The sequence below is a fragment of the Cebus imitator genome, unplaced genomic scaffold (genome assembly GCF_001604975.1).
Source record: "Cebus imitator isolate Cc_AM_T3 unplaced genomic scaffold, Cebus_imitator-1.0 Scaffold328, whole genome shotgun sequence".
NCBI classification, from domain to species: domain Eukaryota; kingdom Metazoa; phylum Chordata; class Mammalia; order Primates; family Cebidae; genus Cebus; species Cebus imitator.
Window position 1 is genome coordinate 1,749,614 of NW_016107643.1, and position 19,860 is coordinate 1,769,473.

Below are 19,860 nucleotides of genomic sequence, written 5' to 3' on the forward strand. Positions count from 1 at the left end.
TCCAAGGCATGACCCCTGACCCAGGGAGGATGAACCAGAAATTCAGACCTGCAGAGCCCTTCGCACAGCACAGGAGCTGAGCAAAATGTGGAGAAAAGGAAAGGTCAGGGTTCCCACCTTGGCCACCCTTCTCAGGTGGGGCTAGGATCTTCCCTTCCCTTTCACATGAATTGGCCCACCCAGCCCCCCATCTTACAGGCCTTCCCTTTTGCCACCCTCATCCAATTCGCCTTGGGTCCGGGTGGCTGGGACTGCACGAGAAGGGGCGCTCCTGCCTTCCTGAGCTGCAGCCCTTCCATCCCCCCACGCCGCCGCCCACCCAGCCAGAGGCCACGTCTAATCCGGGGAGACGAAATTCCAAAGCTGCTTACTACCCACTGACTTTCGGGTGCAGCCTTCAGACCGCCTGTTCCAGGAGGCCTGGAAAGCGGACGGGGCTGGAAGGCATTTATATAATTGGAAGATGCTCGGCTTAAACGAACGATAAATTCAGTCTCTCTGGTCTGGTCATCAAATAAACACCAATTAAATAATATGGTGCCTTTGGCACCAAGTTAGCCAAGCCAACAAGGGGCGTCATATTTAACTCGCTTCTCTGGCCGCTGACACCCTCCTCGACCTCCAGCCGCGGAAACCCATGTCTAGTCCCACCGTTTAGCGGGACTACTGGGGCTGCCGCGAAAATTGAACCGGCTGGGGTTACATCTAACCTGGAGTATCCCGAAAGCGCCCGTCGGTTCCGCTTGGGGGCCCCACTCCCCTCCCACCTCCTACGCTAGGCGCTCCGCCTGCGAATGACGTTTTGTTGCTGCTCAGCGCAGCCAGGCGCGGGGGCGGGGAGGCTGCGGGGTCGGAGGCCCAGGCATTGGGCGAATCCTGGCCCACCGCCTGCCAACCGCGTGACCTTGAACGAGCTAATGAACTTCACACCTCAACGTCCAGGTCTGTAAAATGGGATACCTAACGCAGGCAGCACAGCGCAGCTGGGTTTAGCAAACTTCCGGGAGCCGGTTTAGCAAACTCCCGGTCCCTAGCGGTGATCCCAGGTGACGACAAGCTGCGGGGGGTCCTGCGGAGGCCACCCTAGGGCGTTGCTGCCGCCTTCGGAGTGTGGAACTCCAAACCATGTCGCGAGAGGAGGATTTCGGGAGGCCAGGATCTTCGCCCCAGGGCGATGTGCGGGGGTGTGGGATAAACCCTAATTCCTCCGGCCCACCCAAAGCCTGGAAATCCAGCCTCCGCGCCTCCAGCCCCGCGGGCCCCGCCCTCGATCCCGCCCTCCTCTAACCCGCTACCCCATTGGTGGCGTCCAGCGGCGCGGCCGCTGTTATTTTTCGAATATATAAGGAGGTGGAAGTGGCAGCTGCAACTAGAGGCTTTCCGGGCTCGTGCCTGAGCCCTGCGTCCCTCACACCCCACCCTCCCCGCATCCCTCTTCTCCCTCGCGCCCGACCCTGTGGCTCTTCCTCCCTCCCTCCCCCCCTCCCTTCCCCCCCCCCAGCCACCCCGCGCCCGCTGCTTCCCTCGGCCCAGCCAGCTGTCCCTGCGTCTGTTGGAGGCCCTGCGCCTGGCCCTCCAACCAGCCTTCCGCTGGCCCCGCAGCGATGGAGGTGCCCCAGCCCGAGCCCGCGCCAGGATCGGCTCTCAGTCCAGCCGGCGTGCGCGGTGGCGCCCAGCGTCCCGGCCACCTCCCGGGCCTCCTGCTAGGACCTCACGGGCTCCCACGGTCCCCAGTGCGCGCGGCCGTTTCCTCGCCGGTCACCACCCTCACCCAGACCATGCACGACCTCGCCGGGCTCGGCAGGTAGGACACCCCAAGGAGGCTGGATATGGGAGTGAGAGGCCCGGACTGGAGTCCTGGGCCTCCCGGAGAACTGAGCATAGCATCCGAATCCAGGAGGTGGAGTCCGGGGGAGGCGTCCTGGGCAGTGGAGAGGTACGCCCTTGTCCCTTTATGGGGCCCAGGACATTGGAGGTGAGACCTGGGCTGTGCCTCCCACATCCTCCAGGTGACCTGCTCTTGGTCCGCACAAGCCTGTCCGAGTCTTCTTTCCCCTCACTCCCTCCTCCCTCAATGTGCCTCCACCACGCTGCCTCCCTAATCTCTACCCAAATAGCCACCATTTTTGCCTCAGGATGGGAATCCCAAGCCTGGATGGGGAACTTGAGGGTGGCAGAGCCATGGAACACTCACACATCCATGCCCCTGCTTCCTCCACCCCAGTTCTGCGCCCAGAGTTAAGGCAATTAAGTATACACTGATCCTGCTCCCTAAGTCTGCAAGGGGAGAGCTGGGTTGTCCCAGTAGAAGAACCTGGTCTTGTTCCATCCTTCAGGAAGTGTCCTGGAAAGGTGGGGGTCTGACAGTTTAGGGGAAGGCCCTCTGGGGCAGCTCTACTAGACCACCAACCCCTAAGACGGCCTCCAGCCAGGCTGCCTTGCTCACACCCTGGGCTCACCTTCCCCTGCTCCTGGGAGGACCTTTCCTAAACCAGTCAACAAAGAGAAGCTGCTTTGGGGCCTCTGCAGAATGAGCCTGCCTTGACCTGAGAAGAGGGCGGGCCCTCTGGGCCATCACTTTCCCGGTGTAGTGTTTCGCTCAGTTCTTTTCTCAGTAAGGGAGTGGGAATGCGGGCCAGCAAAGCCTTGAGCCCCACATTTACCTTTCTCCTTTCCTGGGTCCCTGTTCCCTTCCCAGCGAAACCCCAGAGAGTCAGGTAGGAACCCTACTCTCCCGTAGCCGCAGCCGGCTGACATGCCTATCCCTGTCGCGAAGGGCATCTGAATCCTCCCTGTCGTCTGAATCCTCTGAATCTTCTGATGCAGGTGAGGCCCAGGGGGGCCTGGGGAGGTCTGCCGGTGCCAGGAGAGATTTCGGGGCTGCCTGGGCCTCCTGATTTCCCTGCCGATCAAACTAACATCCTCCCCACAACCTGGTGGGCCCAGGAGCCGCTCCCCCACCCTCCACAGAGATGGGAGGAAGGCACACTTCTTGTGGGGCTCACCACACCCAACACAGACTGGCTGAGTGGGTGGGAGGATGCGGCCCTCTACGGGAGATGAGATCTCACCTATGGAAAACCAACGCACCAAAGTTCCTAAACCACAGCCCTACCTGGGAAGCACTCAGGGCTGAGAGTTGGTCTTTAGAAACTTCTTATTCTATAACCTCTTCTTTGAAAAGCTGTCATCTCATAGTAAACAGGGAGTGGAGTCCTGTGCTATTTGGGGGATAATGTGTCATCCCTCAGGGCCCATGGTTGGGTTTTTGTTTCATTTTCTAATGTGTCAAAGTCCAAACTAGAAACGGGTTTTTTCTTCTTATTGGGACATGGTGGGGGAAAGTATACAGAAAGTGCCACAACTCTCAAACTAAGGTGCTCCATCCCCTTAGGTCTCTGCATGGACTCCCCCAGCCCTATGGACCCCCAGATGGCGGAGCAGACGTGAGTATTGAAGGGAATGACTACTACCAAGCAGTCAGCACCTGCCTTTGAGAATCCCAGTTCTAGCAGAAACTCACTGGGGAGACCTGGGAAAGCGGACAGACCATGGGGTGCCTTCAGGATCTCTGTGGGCAGGGGGACTCACTGACCTTCTCGGGCCTTGGGATTCTGCTCCCTGTCTCAGAGAAGGATCTGCTCTCATGGGAGCCAACCAAGAGTGGGCTCAGGGACAGGGATGGTGGGGACAGTGGCCACTGGGAGAGCAGATGCTAGAGACTACGTGTCTTGCAGGAATACAAGTCCAGTGTATGTCCCGTTTTTCTTCTTGTCTATACCCATGTTTTTTGTTTGTTTGTTTTTGCGGAATACCCATTTTTTTTTCTGTGAAATATCACAATTTAAAAATATGATCCAACTAATTCAAAACTTTAACTCACTCTAGGCCAAACAAAACACAGTTGGCTGCAGACTGATTTGGCTCTTGGCCCATCAGCAGCCTCTGACTTTGATGACAGTTGACCCTCTGGCCAGCCCTGGTCTGGGCCCTTTGTGCAAGGGAATGGAGAGAAAGTTAGTGGGCTCTGGCCTGGACAGACACAGCCCTCCTTGGCTGTGGGCATGGGAGGTGTCTTCCAGGGCACAGCTGTTCCCATCCAGTTGTTAAAGCCCAAGCAGTGGGGCAGCTGCCAGCCATTAGTAGCGACAGCTGGGCATCCCTAGCCTGTGCTGGGGACTGTGGCTTTGGGTTTAGAACAGTGACTTGTCTTACCTCCCATTGCCTTTGATCAGACTGGGCTGGGCTGCAGATTGGTTCACAAACAGGAAATGGGTGGGGTGGGGGGACTGCAGGTTGGTTTTGGTGGCAGCACAGAGCAGTCTTGCCCTAACCCCAAGGCCCATGTGCAGACAGAAAGCAAGCCAATGAAAGTGGTCATTGCTGTGCCCAACCAACCTGATACTAAGTTGGTTGGGCACAGCAGCCCCAGGGGGGGCATCCCCCTCACACTTTATCCCTGAGTGGTTCCCTGCCCCACACCTGCTTTGACAGTTATACAGAGTTTCTCAGAAAGCAGCTCTGTGTGTGTGTGTGTGTGTGTGTGTGTGTGTGTGTGTGTACATAGATGCACAAAAGCTCCATGTGGCAGGTGGTCTCCTGTAACAGGCGGGAGGGTGGGGCCTATATACAGAAGCTTATGCAGTGGCCTTAGAGGGAACATGTGTTGGAATTTCTTGCCTGCTGGCCTCTTCTAAGGCAAGAGGAGGGGGTGGGAACAGAGGCTGGTCCCTGGAAAATTCTGTAGGAGGGAAGAGCCCTAAAGCAGGCCCCAGTCCTGGGAGGACTAGGAGCCAGGCCAGCTCCTCACAGGGGGGAAGGAAGCCTAACCTTGCCAGTGTCCAGGTTCTGGAGATACCCACATTGCTGGGTGCCCCTGGCCTATCATCATAGGTTGGATGGATGCCTTTTCTGGCAGCCATATGGCCCCGCTGAGGTGATTTGCATACAGGTGGAAGGCCTGGTGCAGGCTGGCGAGACTGTTGCCTTGGTGACGCCGCCCAGACCCTGCGACCTCCCCCAGCTGTCTCTATCACTGTCATTCTCTGGGCTTTCTTTCAATCAGGGTAGCCTTTAAAATTCCAGGCTGCCTCTTATCTCCCCCCTCCCCAATACCTGGGCCCCCTGATGGTGGGCGTTCTTCCTATCTCACCCCTTCCACTGACCCAGACTGGGGACCTGGTGTTGGAGCCTGGGGACCTGGTGCTGGGGACTGGGGACCTGGGGGCCTGGGGGCCTGGTGCTGGGGAGGGTGATGGATGCAAAGGGAGGATAGGTTCCATGGGACCCTTTTCTGTCCTAGGTTTGAACAGGCCATCCAGGCAGCCAGCCGGATCATTCGAAAGTAAGTGTTCTCGGGCCTCTTCCATCTACCATAGGCTTTCCCCCAGGACATACAGGGGTCTGGAAGGGCATACCAAATGCTCTCAGTCCCTGCCCTGCCTCTCCCAGCCCTCACCTGTCCCCATTTCCTCCTGTAGCGAGCATTTTGCCATCAGACGCTTCCAGTCTATGCCGGTGAGTGTCTTCAAGGCCTGACTGAGGCTTAGACATGCTGGCCAGGCATGGGGTAGATTGGCAGGAGGCATCCAGGGATCACCTCCCAGCCGGGTGTCCCCAGGCAGCCTGTGGGAGATGGGGTTTCAGAGGTAGATAGGCAAGTGGAAGGAGGTGGAGGAGAGATAGAGAAGGTAGGGCCTAGGCTGGGGCCGGAAGAGTGCAGCCTTCATTCCTCTGCCTGCTGCCCTGCCTGGCTCTCTAGGTGAGGCTGCTGGGCCACAGCCCCGTGCTTCGGAACATCACCAACTCCCAGGCACCCGACGTCTGGAGGAAGAGCGAAGCCGGCGGTGGAGCTGCCAGCAGCTCCGGGGAAGACAAGGAGAACGTGCGCTTCTGGAAGGCCGGGATGGGAGCTCTCGGGGGAGAGGAAGGGGCATGCTGGGGTAATTCCCTGGCATGTGAGGACCCTCCTCTCTCATCTTGGCTGCAGGATGGATTTGTCTTCAAGATGCCATGGAAACCCACACATCCCACCTCTGCCCATGCTCTGGCAGAGTGGGCCAACCGCAGGGAAGCCTTTGCCCAGAGGCCCAGCTCAGCCCCCGACTTGATGGTACATCCAGAGAGCTGGCCCCTGGCAGGAGTCTGCAGAGGCAACCTGGGGGAAGAGGAGGGTGGCCTGAACCCCCAGGCACTGGGAACTTTTCCTCAGGAGGATGGGGGCAGAAACTGTCCCCACCTCTAAGTCTGTGTCTGTCATGTGGACAGTGTCTCACTCCTGAGCGGAAGATGGACGTAGAGGAGCGCAGCCCCATGGCCCGAGGTCACTTCTCTCTGACCCCTGCAGAGGGGGATACTGAGGAAGATGATGGATTTGTGGACATCCTGGAGAGTGACTTAAAGGTAAACAGCCTTGCCTTGCCAGGCGCCTACCTCCCCATCCCTGAGTCTGCCCAAAAGAAGAGAGTGCTGAGCCCCTGTGGCAGGACTGTGACCTCATTCCAGTGTCAGAAAAAGCATTTGAGGTAACTGAGTCACAGTGTAACCTCTGGCCAATCAGAGAAGAGCAGATGGCTGGTGCCACAGTGGAGGGGAGGTTGGATAGAGGGAGCTTCTCACCTCAGCCTGGGGCTTGCCAGGGAAACGGAAAGCTGTGCTGGAGGATTCAGGGACTGGAGGGGTTTGGCTGGCCTGTGTGTGTGGCTGTGACCCTGTCCTTGCTAATCTGGCCTCAGGACGATGATGCAGTACCCCCGGGCATGGAGAGCCTCATTAGCGCCCCACTGGTCAAGACCTTGGAAAAGGAAGAGGAGCAGGTGGGCCTCTGGGATGGCCCCCTCCGAATTTGGAGGCATGGGGTCCATCCTACCCTCTGGTGGGATTTGAGGGATGGGGAGGGGCCTGGGCACTCTGATCCCTGATCTGCTGTCCCTGCCAGGACCTCGTCATGTACAGCAAGTGCCAGCGGCTCTTCCGCTCTCCATCCATGCCCTGCAGTGTGATCCGGCCCATCCTCAAGAGGCTGGAGCGTCCCCAGGACAGGGAAACGCCTGTGCAGAATAAGCGGAGGCGGAGTGTGACCCCTCCGGAGGAGCAGCAGGAGCCTGAGGAACCTGTGAGTGCCTTCTTCCTGGGCCCCCTTTGGTATACACCTGGGCAGCCAACTCCTTGACTAAGTTTGTGGCAGAGGGCAGGTGGCAGCCTGGGCATGGCAGGGAAATGGGGTACCAGCCAGACAGGGCACTGAGGGGCAGCCCCACCCCTGACCCTGACCTCCATCTGACTCACTTTCCAGAAAGCCCGAGTCCTCCGCTCAAAATCACTGTGTCATGATGAGATCGAGAACCTCCTGGACAGTGACCACCGAGAGCTGATTGGAGATTACTCTAAGGTACCTGTGGCATGGAAGGGGCCTGGGGGGGGCTAGACCTGTTACTGACTAGGAACCCTCTAGCCCAGGGGCTGCTTGGGTTCCTCCCTCTCTCCCAGAGCCCCCATTTTCTTTGTCCTTTGTATCACTTTTTTTTCTTTTGAGATGGAGTCTTGCTCCCATCCTGCAGGCTGGGGTGCAGTGGCATGATCTCGGCTCACTGCAACCTCTATCTCCTGGGTTCAAGCAATTCTCTTTCCTCAGCCTCCCAAGTAGTTGGGATTACAGGCATGTGCCACCATGCCCAGCTAATTTTTGTCTTTTTAGCAGAGACATGTTTTTGCCATGTTGGCCAGGCTGGTCTTGAAATCCTGACCTCAGGTGTTCCACCCACCTTGGCCTCCCAAAGTGCTGGGATTATAGGCGTGAGCCACCACATGGGTTGTCCTTTGTGTCTTTTTATCCTTTATTCTTACATAGACTTCTCCCTCTGACCCTCCTTGGTCCCCTGACTCTACCTCAAGTCACTCCAGCCATCTGTTGTGTCTCCATCCTATTTCCAAGCTCATACCTAGCTTGGAACCCCCTCATGCCTCACCTGTGGGCTTGGCAGAGGGTAGGGAGCAGAGTGTGGGGCTCATCTCTTCCACTTCCCTTTTTCGTTTTCCTTTCCCCTTGGAAGGTTTTTCCCTGGGTGTCAGACCCAAGAGGGGCCTCTCAGTTGCTATGGGAGCCAGAGCTGAATTTGAAGGCCAAACCAGGTGTGGCCTCTGGGCTTGAAAATGAAGCTTCATCCTTTTCAAGCTCCTGGTCTTACCAATTTCACTTTCTCCTCTCTCCCGCATCCCTTCCTTTCCCTTCAGGCCTTCCTCCTACAGACTGTCGATGGAAAGCACCAAGACCTCAAGTACATCTCACCAGAAACGGTAAGCAGCATTGCACTATCTTCTGGGCGCATTTAGGACTGCAGCTCCGTTGTTGACCTTCCCTGGGGACGGGCTTCATGGACTAGGCCAGAAGACAGGCTAGGGCCACCCGCCAGCTGCCAGCCTGACCGACCCCCATGACCTCCTACAGATGGTGGCCCTGTTGATGGGCAAGTTCAGCAACATCGTGGAGAAGTTTGTGATTGTGGACTGCAGATACCCCTATGAGTATGAAGGTGGGCACATCAAGGTAAGGTGGGGAGAGGCCTTAAAGATCCCACCTGGTTTAGGTCCTTGCTCTGCCAAGAGAGTGAATGGAGGACGGGTAGCCCCTCTCATGGGGAGTTCCTGACCAGTAAGAGGAGTACAGGGACTGCAGGGGGAGGAGCCTGCCTCCTGGGAGGGGCCCAGGGCTGTGCCTGACCTCTGGCTCCCCTGGCAGACTGCGGTGAACTTGCCCCTGGAACGAGACGCCGAGAGCTTCCTGTTGCAGAGCCCCATCACACCCTGTAGCCTGGACAAGAGAGTCATCCTCATTTTCCACTGTGAATTCTCATCTGAGCGTGGGCCCCGCATGTGAGTCCCAGTTCCACCCAGCCAGCTAGTGTTTGCCCCAGCCTTCCCTGCCCAGGCTTACATGTGCTGGCACCATTGTGATGGCCAGGGGTGCGAGTCCAGGCACTCCTCTGTCCCACCTGATGGCCTGGAGCTGACCTCAGCCCCTCTTCACTGTGCATGGTACCCACCTCCCTTCTCCCTCACTGTCCTGCCTATCAGGCCTCATGTCTGCACCCCCATCCTTGCCGCCACCTGCCAGAAAATCTGGTTCCAAGTCTCTAGCACTGCCTTTCTCAAAATCTAAGGGCTCCGTGTCAGTCTCCAGTGACCCTGACCCTTCCAGTGTTCAGTGCTGTTAGGTTTCCATTGGAACCTGCTCTGCTGGCATCCACAGCACCTGGCCTCCCCCACCCCAGCTGAGCTCCTTCTGTCTCTGTTCCTGCTCTGCCTGGCAATCCGTCCTCCCACCCCTACCTCTTCCTGGGTTGCCACTGGTCCATCTCACTGCTAGTGGCTCTCCAGCCTGGCCTCACCCATGTGCTGGGAATCTGCACCCAGATGCCCCTTACAGAGACCTCATCCCTGCTGCCCTCCCCTTTTCTCCAGGCATCCCAGCACGTGGCACCCACCTCCACCCGGGCACTGGGTCTGGGCACTGGCTTCAGTCTTGGGTCCTCCTCCTCCTCCCTTCTCCCGACACTGGTCCTCACTGGGTCTTATCCACGAGTGACCTGAATGGATCACTTGAATGTGGCCCACTTGTCTCCTCTCCTTCTTTTCCTTTCCTGGTCCAGGCACAGATACCGCTAACAAAGATGGTGCAACTGCCTTCTAGAAATGGAGAGCCCATTCCCTTGATTTTCCGTCCTTCCTTCCACCCCACTCTCTTCTGTATAGCCAGACTGATCTGAAAGTGTTCTTACGGTTACATTCCTGCACTCAAAAGCCTTCTGTGGCTTCTCAGGGCCCTCAAAGGAGCGGATGTGGGGAATAGGTCCCATGATGTACAAGCCACTGCATGCCCCGCTCTGACCACACCCTGCCCGTGCCATCCCAGGTGCCGTTTCATCAGGGAGCGAGACCGTTCTGTCAATGACTACCCCAGCCTCTACTATCCCGAGATGTATATCCTGAAAGGCGGCTACAAGGATTTCTTCCCTCAGCACCCGGTAGCGTGGGTGGCAAGGCCACCATCTCTGTGTGAGGGTTGGCTTGGCCATTCCCGAGCCCTGGGAGGCAGGGTGGGAGGGTTGGGTCCCTGCCAAAGTTATCCATTCCACTGCATTGACCCCTCCTATGCTGCCCTAGAACTTCTGTGAACCCCAGGACTACCGGCCCATGAACCATGAGGCCTTCAAGGATGAGCTAAAGACCTTCCGCCTGAAGACACGCAGCTGGGCTGGGGAGCGGAGCCGGCGGGAGCTCTGTAGCCGGCTGCAGGACCAGTGAGGGACCTGCGTCAGTCCTCTTACCTACCTTGCCTTTCAAGGCCTGGAGCCAGCTGCCCTACGGGCCTGCTTGGCTGAGGGCCTGCTGGAGGCCTCAGGTGCTGTCCTTGGGAAAGATGGTGTGGGTGTCCTGCCTGTCTGCCCCAGCCCCGATTCCCCTGTTTCATTCCATCATTTTCCATATCCTGGTGCCTCCACACCCCTGGAAGAGCCCAGTCTGTTGAATTAGTGAAGCTGGGTTCATACCAGCTTCAAGGCAGGATTTTGTGTCCTCCAGGAGCTTTTTTCCTTGTTAGGGTTAACCCTTCATCTTCCTGTGTCCTGAAAAGCTCCTTTGTATGTGTGTCAGCTGAGGCTGGGGGAGAGCCCTGGTCCCCGAGGATGGGTCACAGCTAAACTCCTTCCTGACCTGGGAGTCAGCTCTCTGCCCTGGTCACCTCCCAGGCCACAGCTGCCCCTAACCTCTGTAGGTACCATGTTATGTCTGCCATGTTGCTCCTTTCTCTTGTTCTCTTTCCTGTCCCGCCATATGAGCACCTCCGGCCTGAACAGAAGCTCTTACTTGTTCCTGTTTCAGTGTTACCTGCGTGCTTGGTCTGTTTGACTTTATACCCACCTCAGGACACTTTCGTAGGCTATTTAGGTTCCCCTGTCAAATATTAGTTACCCACTTGGTCCCAGTTTCATTGCCTCAGAAAGGGATGTTATTATCCTTGGGGGCTCCCAGGGCAAGGGCTAAGGCCTGAATCATGAGCCTGCTGGAAGCCCAGTCCCTACTGCTGTGAACCCTGGGGCCTGACTTGTCAGAACTTGCTGCTGTCTTGTTGCGGATGGACGCAAGTTTGGATGGATGGATGGATGGATGGATGGGTGGGTGTGTGGGTATGTGGGTGGATGGGTGGTCATGGATGCACCATGCCTTGCACACCCAAACTAGTTGGGAGCGTTTTGGTGAGCATGACAGCCTGCAGCAGGAATATATGTGTGTCTGTTTATGTGGACAAAAATCTTTACACTTAGGGTTTGGAACTATTCAAGAGGAAATGTCACAGAAGCAGCTAAACCAAGAACTGAGCACCCTCTGGATTCTGAATCTCAAGATGGGGGCAGGGCTGTGCTTGAAGGCCCTGCTGAGTCATCTGTTAGGGTCTTGGTTCAATAAAGCACTGAGCAAGTTGAGAAACCAGCATTGTGTCCTGTGGGGCCCTGGGCAAGATGCCAGCACCCTGCTGATGGTGGCATTGGGGTAGGGGACAGGTCAGCAGAGGCTGAAAGAGTTGCTGGAGAGGTGCCCTCATGCTCTTGTTTCCTCTTCTCCCAATGTTTTCCATCTCTCAGTGACACTCCTGCCACTGACTCTGGATTCAACCCCTTGTTCCCCTCACCTGGCCTCCCAAGCACTTCTGGGCTTGCCCTTCCTAAACTCTACCCAAAAGACAAGAGTGACCTCATCACTCAAGGATCATCAATGGCTCCCCATTGTCCTCGGGATAAATTTAAATAACTCACGGCATGGTCTTTTAGGATTTGGGCCCTCCCCAGCCTAATCCCCTCAAGAAAGGGAAAGGACCAGTCTGGGATCACAGGCCAAACCCAGATCTCTGAGGAAATCCCCTGAATACCGCTGCAAGTGACCCTCCCCACAGCCCCACACACATAAATGGGAGCTGTGTGAGGGAGGGACTCTGACTCTATATAAATAAGATGCTGTCTTTGATGCAAAGTGCACACGTCAGGCATGATTAGCACTTTCTGGGACAATTCATCTATGTTGTGAAGTAGGCGACGCAATGATTACCCCCCCATTTTGCAGATGTGAAAATGGAGGCTATCTCCTACCAGAGCAGAAAAAGGGGACTCCAGATCCCCACGCTGAGTCTAGAGGACACCTGCCCTGTCTGTAGCTTGTTCTCAAGCTTCTTGTGCCCAAGAGCTTGGTCTTCACTCCTGGTTCAGAGCCCTCTGCAAAAGCACAATAGGTGGGGGGTGTTGGATGTGGTTTTGGTCTTGGGGCTGGGTTGTGCTCAGGGAGGGAAGGGACCTCAAGGCTCCAGAAGCCCTCTCACCTAGCAGGCCGCGGAAAGGCAAATGTTTATTTGGTGAGAGGATTTGCCCCAGAAAAGGGAAAATAGCTGTGCAGACCCCTGAGAAAGGGAGACAGAGGAGGGGAGAGGATGGGCCCCAGGCGTGCTGGCCCATCTGCTCCAACTTGAGTGCTTAGGGGGTCTGGTGAAGCCACCCTCCAAACTGGTTTCACAGAGGAAAGCGGCTCTCAGAAGCTCAGAGTTCACACAGAAGATGTGTAAACAGAGCAGCTGGCCATTCCAGCCTGCCCAGGACTGTCTACCCCTCACTTGTCACTCCCCACTTTAGTCCTAGAGCAGCCAGGCAGGGGGGCTGGGCAACCTCACTTCTGCTGTGAGTGTTGTCTTCCCACTCAGGGATCAGGCCACGTGGTGAGGAGGAAACATGGGCTGAGTGTCTACAACACCCAGGCCTTGTGCCAAGTGCTGATGTCCGTGGCCACATCTGTCCCCAACGTAACTCACCATCAGAGTCTTAGCTGCAGCCATGGAACACTTAGTATGCTGCAGACACTTTTAGATATAATGTCTCCTAAGCCTGCCCAGCAGGTATTCAGCTCATTTTACAGGAGAGATGGGAGTATTGGTCAAGCCAGGAGACAGCTCTTCCTCAAGAGGAGGCCCTGGTGCTGACATCTCCGCTGAGGGAGGCAGGAGCCCGGGCCTGGGAAAGCGGGTGCTGTGGGCTTGCCTCTCCGTTTCTGACTTGGGACCCCCTCTGCCTTGGAAAGTTCAGGAGATGAGGCAGAGGTGCCTCATCTCCCTTCCCCCCAGCAGGAGAAGCTATAACTTTCTTCCTGGATGAGCTAAAGGGAAGTGGATCAGGAAGAGAGGCAGTTTAAAATCCCAGGCTGCCAGCCAGTTTTAAAGGTTGTTTAGCTTTGGACAGGGTGGGGCAGGAATTCCAGCCTGCAGAAGTCCCAAGCAGCCACGTGCTGCCAGCTCACGTGCTTAGAGAGCTGCAAGGGGCTGGGATAAGCACAGAGTCCCAGTGCGGGGAACAGTGGTGTCTGGGAGGAAGAGGGAAGAATCTTCATCCACCTCATTGTCTAAATTGTTCATCTGGTAACTTTTGCATGACAATTTTACAAATTAAGGGTTTTTTTGGGTCTGGGCACAGTGGCTTACACCCCTAATCCCAGCACTTTTGGAGGCTGAGGCAAGTGGATCATTTGAGGTCAGGTGTTCAAGACCAGCTTGGCCAACACGGTGAAACCCTGTCTCCACTAAAAATACAAAAATTAGCTAGGCTTGGTGGCACGTGCCTGTAATCCCAGCAACTCAGGAGGCTGAGGCAGGAGAATCTCTTGAACCCGGGAGGCGGAGGTTACAGTGAGCCAAGATGGCACCACTGCACTCCAGCCTGGGTGACAGAGGAAGATTCCATCTTGGGGAAAAAAAAGAAAGAAAGAAAAACTTACATGCGGTAGAATTAAGTCTTCCTTTTTATTAGTATATGTGCTGTCAAAGTTAGTGCTAACATTCCCCCTTTTGAGTGTACAGTTCTGTGAGTTTTGACAAATATATAGTTGTATAACCCCCACCACAATTGTGATGTAGAACATATTCATCCTACCCTTGATGGATTATTTGGGCCTGTTACAAAGTGAGCTGGAGATATACCCAAGAATGGTGTACTGGGTTACCATGTGTACATTTAACTCTGGTATTTTTCACACAGTTGTCCGAAGTCCTTGCACCAATTTACCTTCCCATCCACAGTGTCCCAGAGTTCTGTTGCTCCACATTCTCGTCAAAACTGGTAAATGTTGCTGGGTGCGGTGGCTCACACCTGTAATCCCAGCACTTTGGGAGGCCGAGGTGGATCACTTGATGCCAGGAGTTCAAGACCAGCATGGCCAACATGATGAAACCCCATCTCTACTAAAAACACAAAAACTAGCCGGATGTGGTGGTGCACACCTATAGTCCCAGCTACTTGGGAGGCTGAGGCTCAAGAATTGCTTGAACCCAGGAGGCGGAAGTTGTAGTGAGCCGACATCATCCCACAATACTCCCGCCTGGGCAACAGAACGAGACTCTGTCTCAAAAAAAAAAAAAAAAAAAATTGATAAATGTTAATTTCACTCCCTTAACCAGAAAATGTGATTGCTGTATCTAGCAAGGCAATCTGTTAGCGGTCAAGTGCTGAACCCACATACTGGGATGTGGTGGTGGCAAGCATTTAGGTGTCACAGACCCAGCCTGTTTTCTGATTCTCCTATGTTGAAAGATGAGGCTATATTAGTCTCAGTCTTGTCAAGTCAGATTCTTCAAAAATCAAAGAGCCTCTCTGGAGTTCATTAGCTGTATATTAATTGGCTTGAGCCCTTCTGCTGACAGCAGCCCACAACCATCTAGAAAACTTAAGATTTCTACAAAGCCTTGATCTTGGAATGGAGCACACAGCCCCTGTTCTCCACAGGCCATGATACTGCTGGTGGTGCACAACAAAGTTTAGACAAGGAGGTGCGTGGCCTGAGCAATCTGGAAATGATCAGAGAGGCCAGTTTCGTAATGACGGAGAAGCTGCTGTTGTGCAGCCGTGAAAATCAAGCCTGGAGAATGTTCCAGGATGTGAAATTATTCACAATCTATTGTTCAAAGAAGACAGTTGGTTATGGGACAGAAGGTAAGAAGCATTCCCACCCTCCCCACATAGGAGGAGTCTGTGTGGGTGCCAAGGGGCACAGTGAGGGTTGCCTCAGCCCCACCCGGCCCATACTGGCATGCACAACCCTGGGAGGAGTGCCAGGCTCTGAGTCAGCGGGGTCTGGGACAGCAGGAGGGGAAGGCGCCTCACGTGGCTGGGCCTCCTCTGCCTCGTGGGGCCTCCTGGCTCTCAGCCCTGCAGGCAGTGTGGCTGTTTGAAAGGACAAATCACTCATGGCCTAGTCCTCCTGGGGCCCAGCCAAGACTAAGTTCCTGAAGGAGGGCTGAGGGGAGGGTAACTCATGCGTCAGGATTGGGAGTACTAGGGAAGGAGGTCATCCAAGCATAGGGCGGGGAGGGAGCTCTCAGGGTTGGGTCATAGAGGACGAACAGTAATGGGGTTGCAGGGATGCTATGGCCTTTCAAAGCTCCAGGGGAAGAGGGCCAAGCCAGCCCTTGGGATGGCCATGAGCAGACATGGGGAGACAGGGAAACACAAGGAGAGTAGAAGGGGCAGGCTGAAATCTACTGACATGTACACCTCCAAGGACACATGTGTTTTATCAGAATAGTCACCAAATCCCACTGGGCCTCTATTTCCTCATGTGTAAAATGGGAATAATATATAAAAGCTCCTACTTCACACGGCTGTGGATTGGATCAAATGAGTTGATGTATGCAAAGCACTCAGAACAGGGCCTGCTGATCTTGCCTGTAATCCCAGCGCTTTGGACAGCCAAGGTGAGAGGAACACTTAAGGCCAGGAGTTGGAGACCAGCCTGGGCAACATAAGGAGATTCTGTTTCAAGAAAGAACAAGGGCATCCTACAGCAAGTGCCATACAAGAAGCTGCTATGGCCATTATTGCTTACGGCCAATGTGGGGATTGACAGGAGATCAGAGAGGTTAAAGGACATGCCTGAAAACATTTAACTAAAGGAGCCAGTCTGAAGATTTCCTTCCCTTTCTGCACCTGAACAAGATTCTGGGTGATGGATCATAGGAGAAAAGCCCAGCTTGGCAGGGCGAGGTGGCTCCTGCCTGTAACAGGGAGGCTGAGGCAGGTGGATTGCTTGAGCCCAGGAGTTGGAGACCAGCCTGGGCAACAAAGCAACACCCTGTCTGAACAAAAAACTAATTTAAAAATTAGTAGGGGCCGGGTGCAGTGGCTCACGCCTGTAATCCCAGCACTTTGTGAGGCGGATCACAAGGTCCAGAGATCAAAACCATCCTGGCGAACATGGTGAAACCCCATCTCTACTAAAAATACAAAATTAGCCTGGTGTTATTGTGGGCGCCTGTAATCCCAGCTACTCAGGAGGCTGAGGCAGGAGAATCGCTTGAACCTGGGAGGCGGCAGTTGCAGTGAGCTGAGATCGTGCCACTGCACTCAAGCCTAGGTGACAGAGCAAGACTCTGTCTCAAAAAAAAATTGCGTGTGGCACATGCCTGTAGTCCCAGCTACTTGGGAGGCTGAGGTGGGAGAATCACTGGAGCCCAGGGGTTCAGGCTGCAGTGAGCTAAGATTGCACCACTGTGTTTGTTCCAACCTGGGCAACAGAGCAAGACCCTATGTCTAACCAAATAAGCAAAGCCCAGTTGCAGCGTATAGGAAGCAACAGCCTATGCGGCAGTACAGACAGCAGTCAGGAAGAGGCAGGTGGAGATCTGGTGGAGACAGAAGATGGGAGAGCTGTCTGAGTGTCCAACTGGAGGCTCCCAACACAGAGTGCTGCCGTGTCTGAGATGGTCCAGGGAGGTAGAAGGAAGGAAGGGACAGAGATTGCCCAACTTTCGCCTCCTTTTTTCTAGGGCAGCCATAATCCACCCAGTTTTAGTACACCTTGATTTGCAGAAAAGCATATTCCCTTTTCTTCTTAGTTTCCTGCTTTGATCTTTGAGAAAAGGCTAGATACTCTTATCAGGGAGGCATTAAAAAGTCCGCTGCTAGGTGGGCACAGTGGCGCGCGCCTGTGGTCCTAGCTACTCAGGAGGCTAAGGTGCAAAGATGGCTCAGGCCCAGGAAGCAGAGATTGCAGTGAGCCAAGATCGTGCCATTGCACTCCAGCCTGGGTGACAGAGTGAGACCCTGTCTCAGAAAAAAAAAAAAAAAAAAATCCATTGCCTGGGGCTAGCAGATTCTACCTAATTGCTCTCCCCACATTCAGAAATAGGTGGTTGCTGGTCTAGATTGAGGTCTCAGTTTCTTTTCTTTTTTCTTTTTTCTTTCTTATTTTTTATTTTTTTTAAGAGACGGGGTTTCACCATGTTGGTCAGGCTGGCCTCGAACTCCTGACGTTGTGATCCGCCCGCCTCAGCCTCCCAAAGTGCTCGGATTACAGGCATGAGCCACCATGCTCAGCCTGAGGTCTCAGTTTCTTTTTTTTTTTTGAGACGGAGTTTCGCTCTCGTTACCCAGGCTGGAGTGCAATGGCGCAATCTCAGCTCACCACAGCCTCCGCCTCCTGGGTTCAGGCAATTCTCCTGCCTCAGCCTCCTGAGTAGCTGGGATTACAGGCACATGCCACCATGACCAGCTGATTTTTTGTATTTTTAGTAGAGACGGGGTTTCACCATGTTGACCAGGATGGTCTCAATCTCTTGACCTTGTGATCCACCCGCCTCGGCCTCCCAAAGTGCTGGGATTACAGGCGTGAGCCACCGCGCCCAGCCCAAGGTCTCAGTTTCTATAAAGATCATCAGTGTGGCTGGGCATGGTAGTAAGTGCCTATTAGTCCCAGCTACTGGAGAAACTGATGTAGGAGGATAGCTTGAGCCTGGGAGTTCAGAGCCATAGGGCGCTATCATCCTGTTTGTGAATAGCCACTACATTCCACCCTGGGCAACATAACAAGACTCCATCGCAATTTTTAAAAAAGAGAACTAGAATGGAGGAAGTAAAAAAGAAAATGGATAGGTTGGCAAACCAATCGAAAAAAAAAAAAAAAAAAAAAATTCACATCAATGAGTTTCCAGTGGAGCACCAGCAGAGCTCCAAAAGGCAAGCCCTGGCTGGGCATGGTGGCTCACACCTGTAACCCTAGCACTTTGGGAGGCCAAGGCTGGAGGATTACTTGAGGTCAGGAGAGACCAGCCTGGGCAACAGAGTGAGACCTTGTCTCTATAAAAAAATTTTAAAAATTAGCCAGGTGTGGTGGGGTGCACCTGTAGTCCCAGCTACTCAGGAGGCTGAAGCAGGAGGATCACTTGAGTCCAGCAAGTTGAGGCTGCAGTGACCCAAGACTGCGCCATTGCACTCTAGCCTTGGGGTCAGAAAGAGACCTTGGCTCAAAAAACAAATAAAAAGGCAAGCCAGGCTGCCTCCATTGTGGGGTCAGGCCCCACCCTATGTGGATAGAAAGTGGGAGGTAGGTGGGTGGGAAGAGGGGGAAGAGGCCAATGTGAGGGGGCAGGGAGTGGCTGTGGGCAACCCCCCAACTCGGAGGACCACTGAGAAAAGCAGGGCTGGGGGTGTGGCGACGGGCACCTCTACCCACAGTCAGAGGGAGGGGAAGAGAAAGAGGGAGCGGCACCTCTAGGTAGGTGGTCAGGCCACAAATCCAGCCACCTGCTGCATTCAAGCTCCTCTAGCCTTTTTTATTTTTTTTATTTTTTTAGTGCTTTTTTTTACTTTTCTTTCTTCTCACTTTCTTTGTCACACAGACACAATCTTACATTTGTACCCACTGGGTGCCCAGCTCTGCCACAAGCCCTGGGCTAACCCCTGTAAAAAACCTTACACATGGCTGGGTGTAGTGGCCTCACACCTGTAATCCCAGCACTTTGGGAGGCCAAGATGGGCAGATCGCGAGGTCAGGAGTTCGAGACCAGCCTGGCCAACATGGGGAAACCCCCATCTTCACAAAAATATAAAAATTAGCCAGGTGTGGTGGCAGGGGACTGTAATCCCAGCTACTCGGGGAGGCTGAGGCAGGAGAATCACTTGAACCTGGGAGGTGGTTGCAGTGAGCCAAGATCACACCACTGCACTCCAGCTTGGGTGACAGAGCAAGACTCTGTCTCAAAACAAACAAAAAGCTTCAGCCAGGCACGATGGCTCACACCTGTAATCCCAGGCAGATGGATCACGAGGTCAGGAGATCGAGACCATCCTGGCTAACATGGTGAAACCCCGTCTCTTCTAAAAATACAAAAACATTAGCCAGACATGGTGGCATGCGCCTATAGTCCCAGCTACTCGGGAGGCTGAGGCAGGAGAGTCACTTGAACCCAGGAGGCGGAGGTTGCAGTGAGCCGAGATAGCGCCATTGCACTCCAACCTGGCAACAGAGTGAGGCTGTGTCTCAAAAAGAGAAAAAAAAAAAAAGCCTCATACACATTAACATGCACACACATGGCCCCAACACACTCAGACTCTTCTGTTTTGTCTTCAGGGCAGGTCCGGCAACCACAGGATGTCCCGCCTACCCCCTGCCCTCTGAAATGCCCCACTTGTTTTTCTGGTGCTGATCAAGTCCTCTCTGATATCTTCCTGTCTGCCGCTGGATTAATGGTTGTCAACATTTACTGCTGCATTGAGTGCCTACTCAGTGCCAGGCTCCACCCTGTCCACTTTACATGCTACATCAATCAGGAGTGTGTTAAGTTGCAGGTTTAACCCCATTCAGCGGTTTAACCACATAAATGTCTGTGCACCTCACTCAACAAGTAGACTCTGTAGCATCTCTGGGGCCAAAGCTCCTTCCTGCCTGACTGTCCTCCGCACACAGCTTTTGGTCTTGGGGGCACAAGATGGCTGAGGGCTGCAAAAAGTCAAAGAATGGCATTTAGTCTGCCCCCCTTATTTGGAAAACAATGGCTTC

The 19,860-nt window shown here is 54.5% G+C and overlaps 1 protein-coding gene across 5 annotated transcripts; it reads left to right on the forward strand.

Moving 5' to 3' along the window:
- Positions 1-798: 798 nt before the first annotated feature.
- On the forward strand, positions 799-11,487 carry CDC25B (cell division cycle 25B). 5 transcript variants are annotated; one of them, XR_001818067.2, is made up of 17 exons: positions 817-942; positions 1,603-1,804; positions 2,699-2,826; positions 3,395-3,446; positions 5,303-5,344; positions 5,481-5,517; positions 5,762-6,112; positions 6,268-6,402; positions 6,735-6,815; positions 6,938-7,114; positions 7,295-7,390; positions 8,233-8,295; positions 8,447-8,545; positions 8,738-8,871; positions 9,911-10,022; positions 10,162-10,399; positions 11,322-11,487. XR_001818067.2 is itself a non-coding variant. In XM_017504830.2 (17 exons), exons 1-17 carry the CDS (start codon positions 918-920, stop codon positions 10,300-10,302), a joined length of 1,770 nt encoding a protein of 589 aa, XP_017360319.1. In that variant the 5' UTR covers positions 817-917; the 3' UTR covers positions 10,303-11,487. The 5 variants fall into 5 exon arrangements, 4 of the variants coding, with proteins under 4 accessions (XP_017360320.1, XP_017360321.1, XP_017360319.1 ...); XM_017504830.2 differs by having other exon boundaries at positions 5,762-5,884; positions 5,990-6,112; positions 10,162-11,487; XM_017504831.2 differs by lacking the exon at positions 1,603-1,804 and having other exon boundaries at positions 799-942; positions 5,762-5,884; positions 5,990-6,112; positions 10,162-11,487.
- The last annotated feature ends 8,373 nt before the right edge of the window (positions 11,488-19,860 follow it).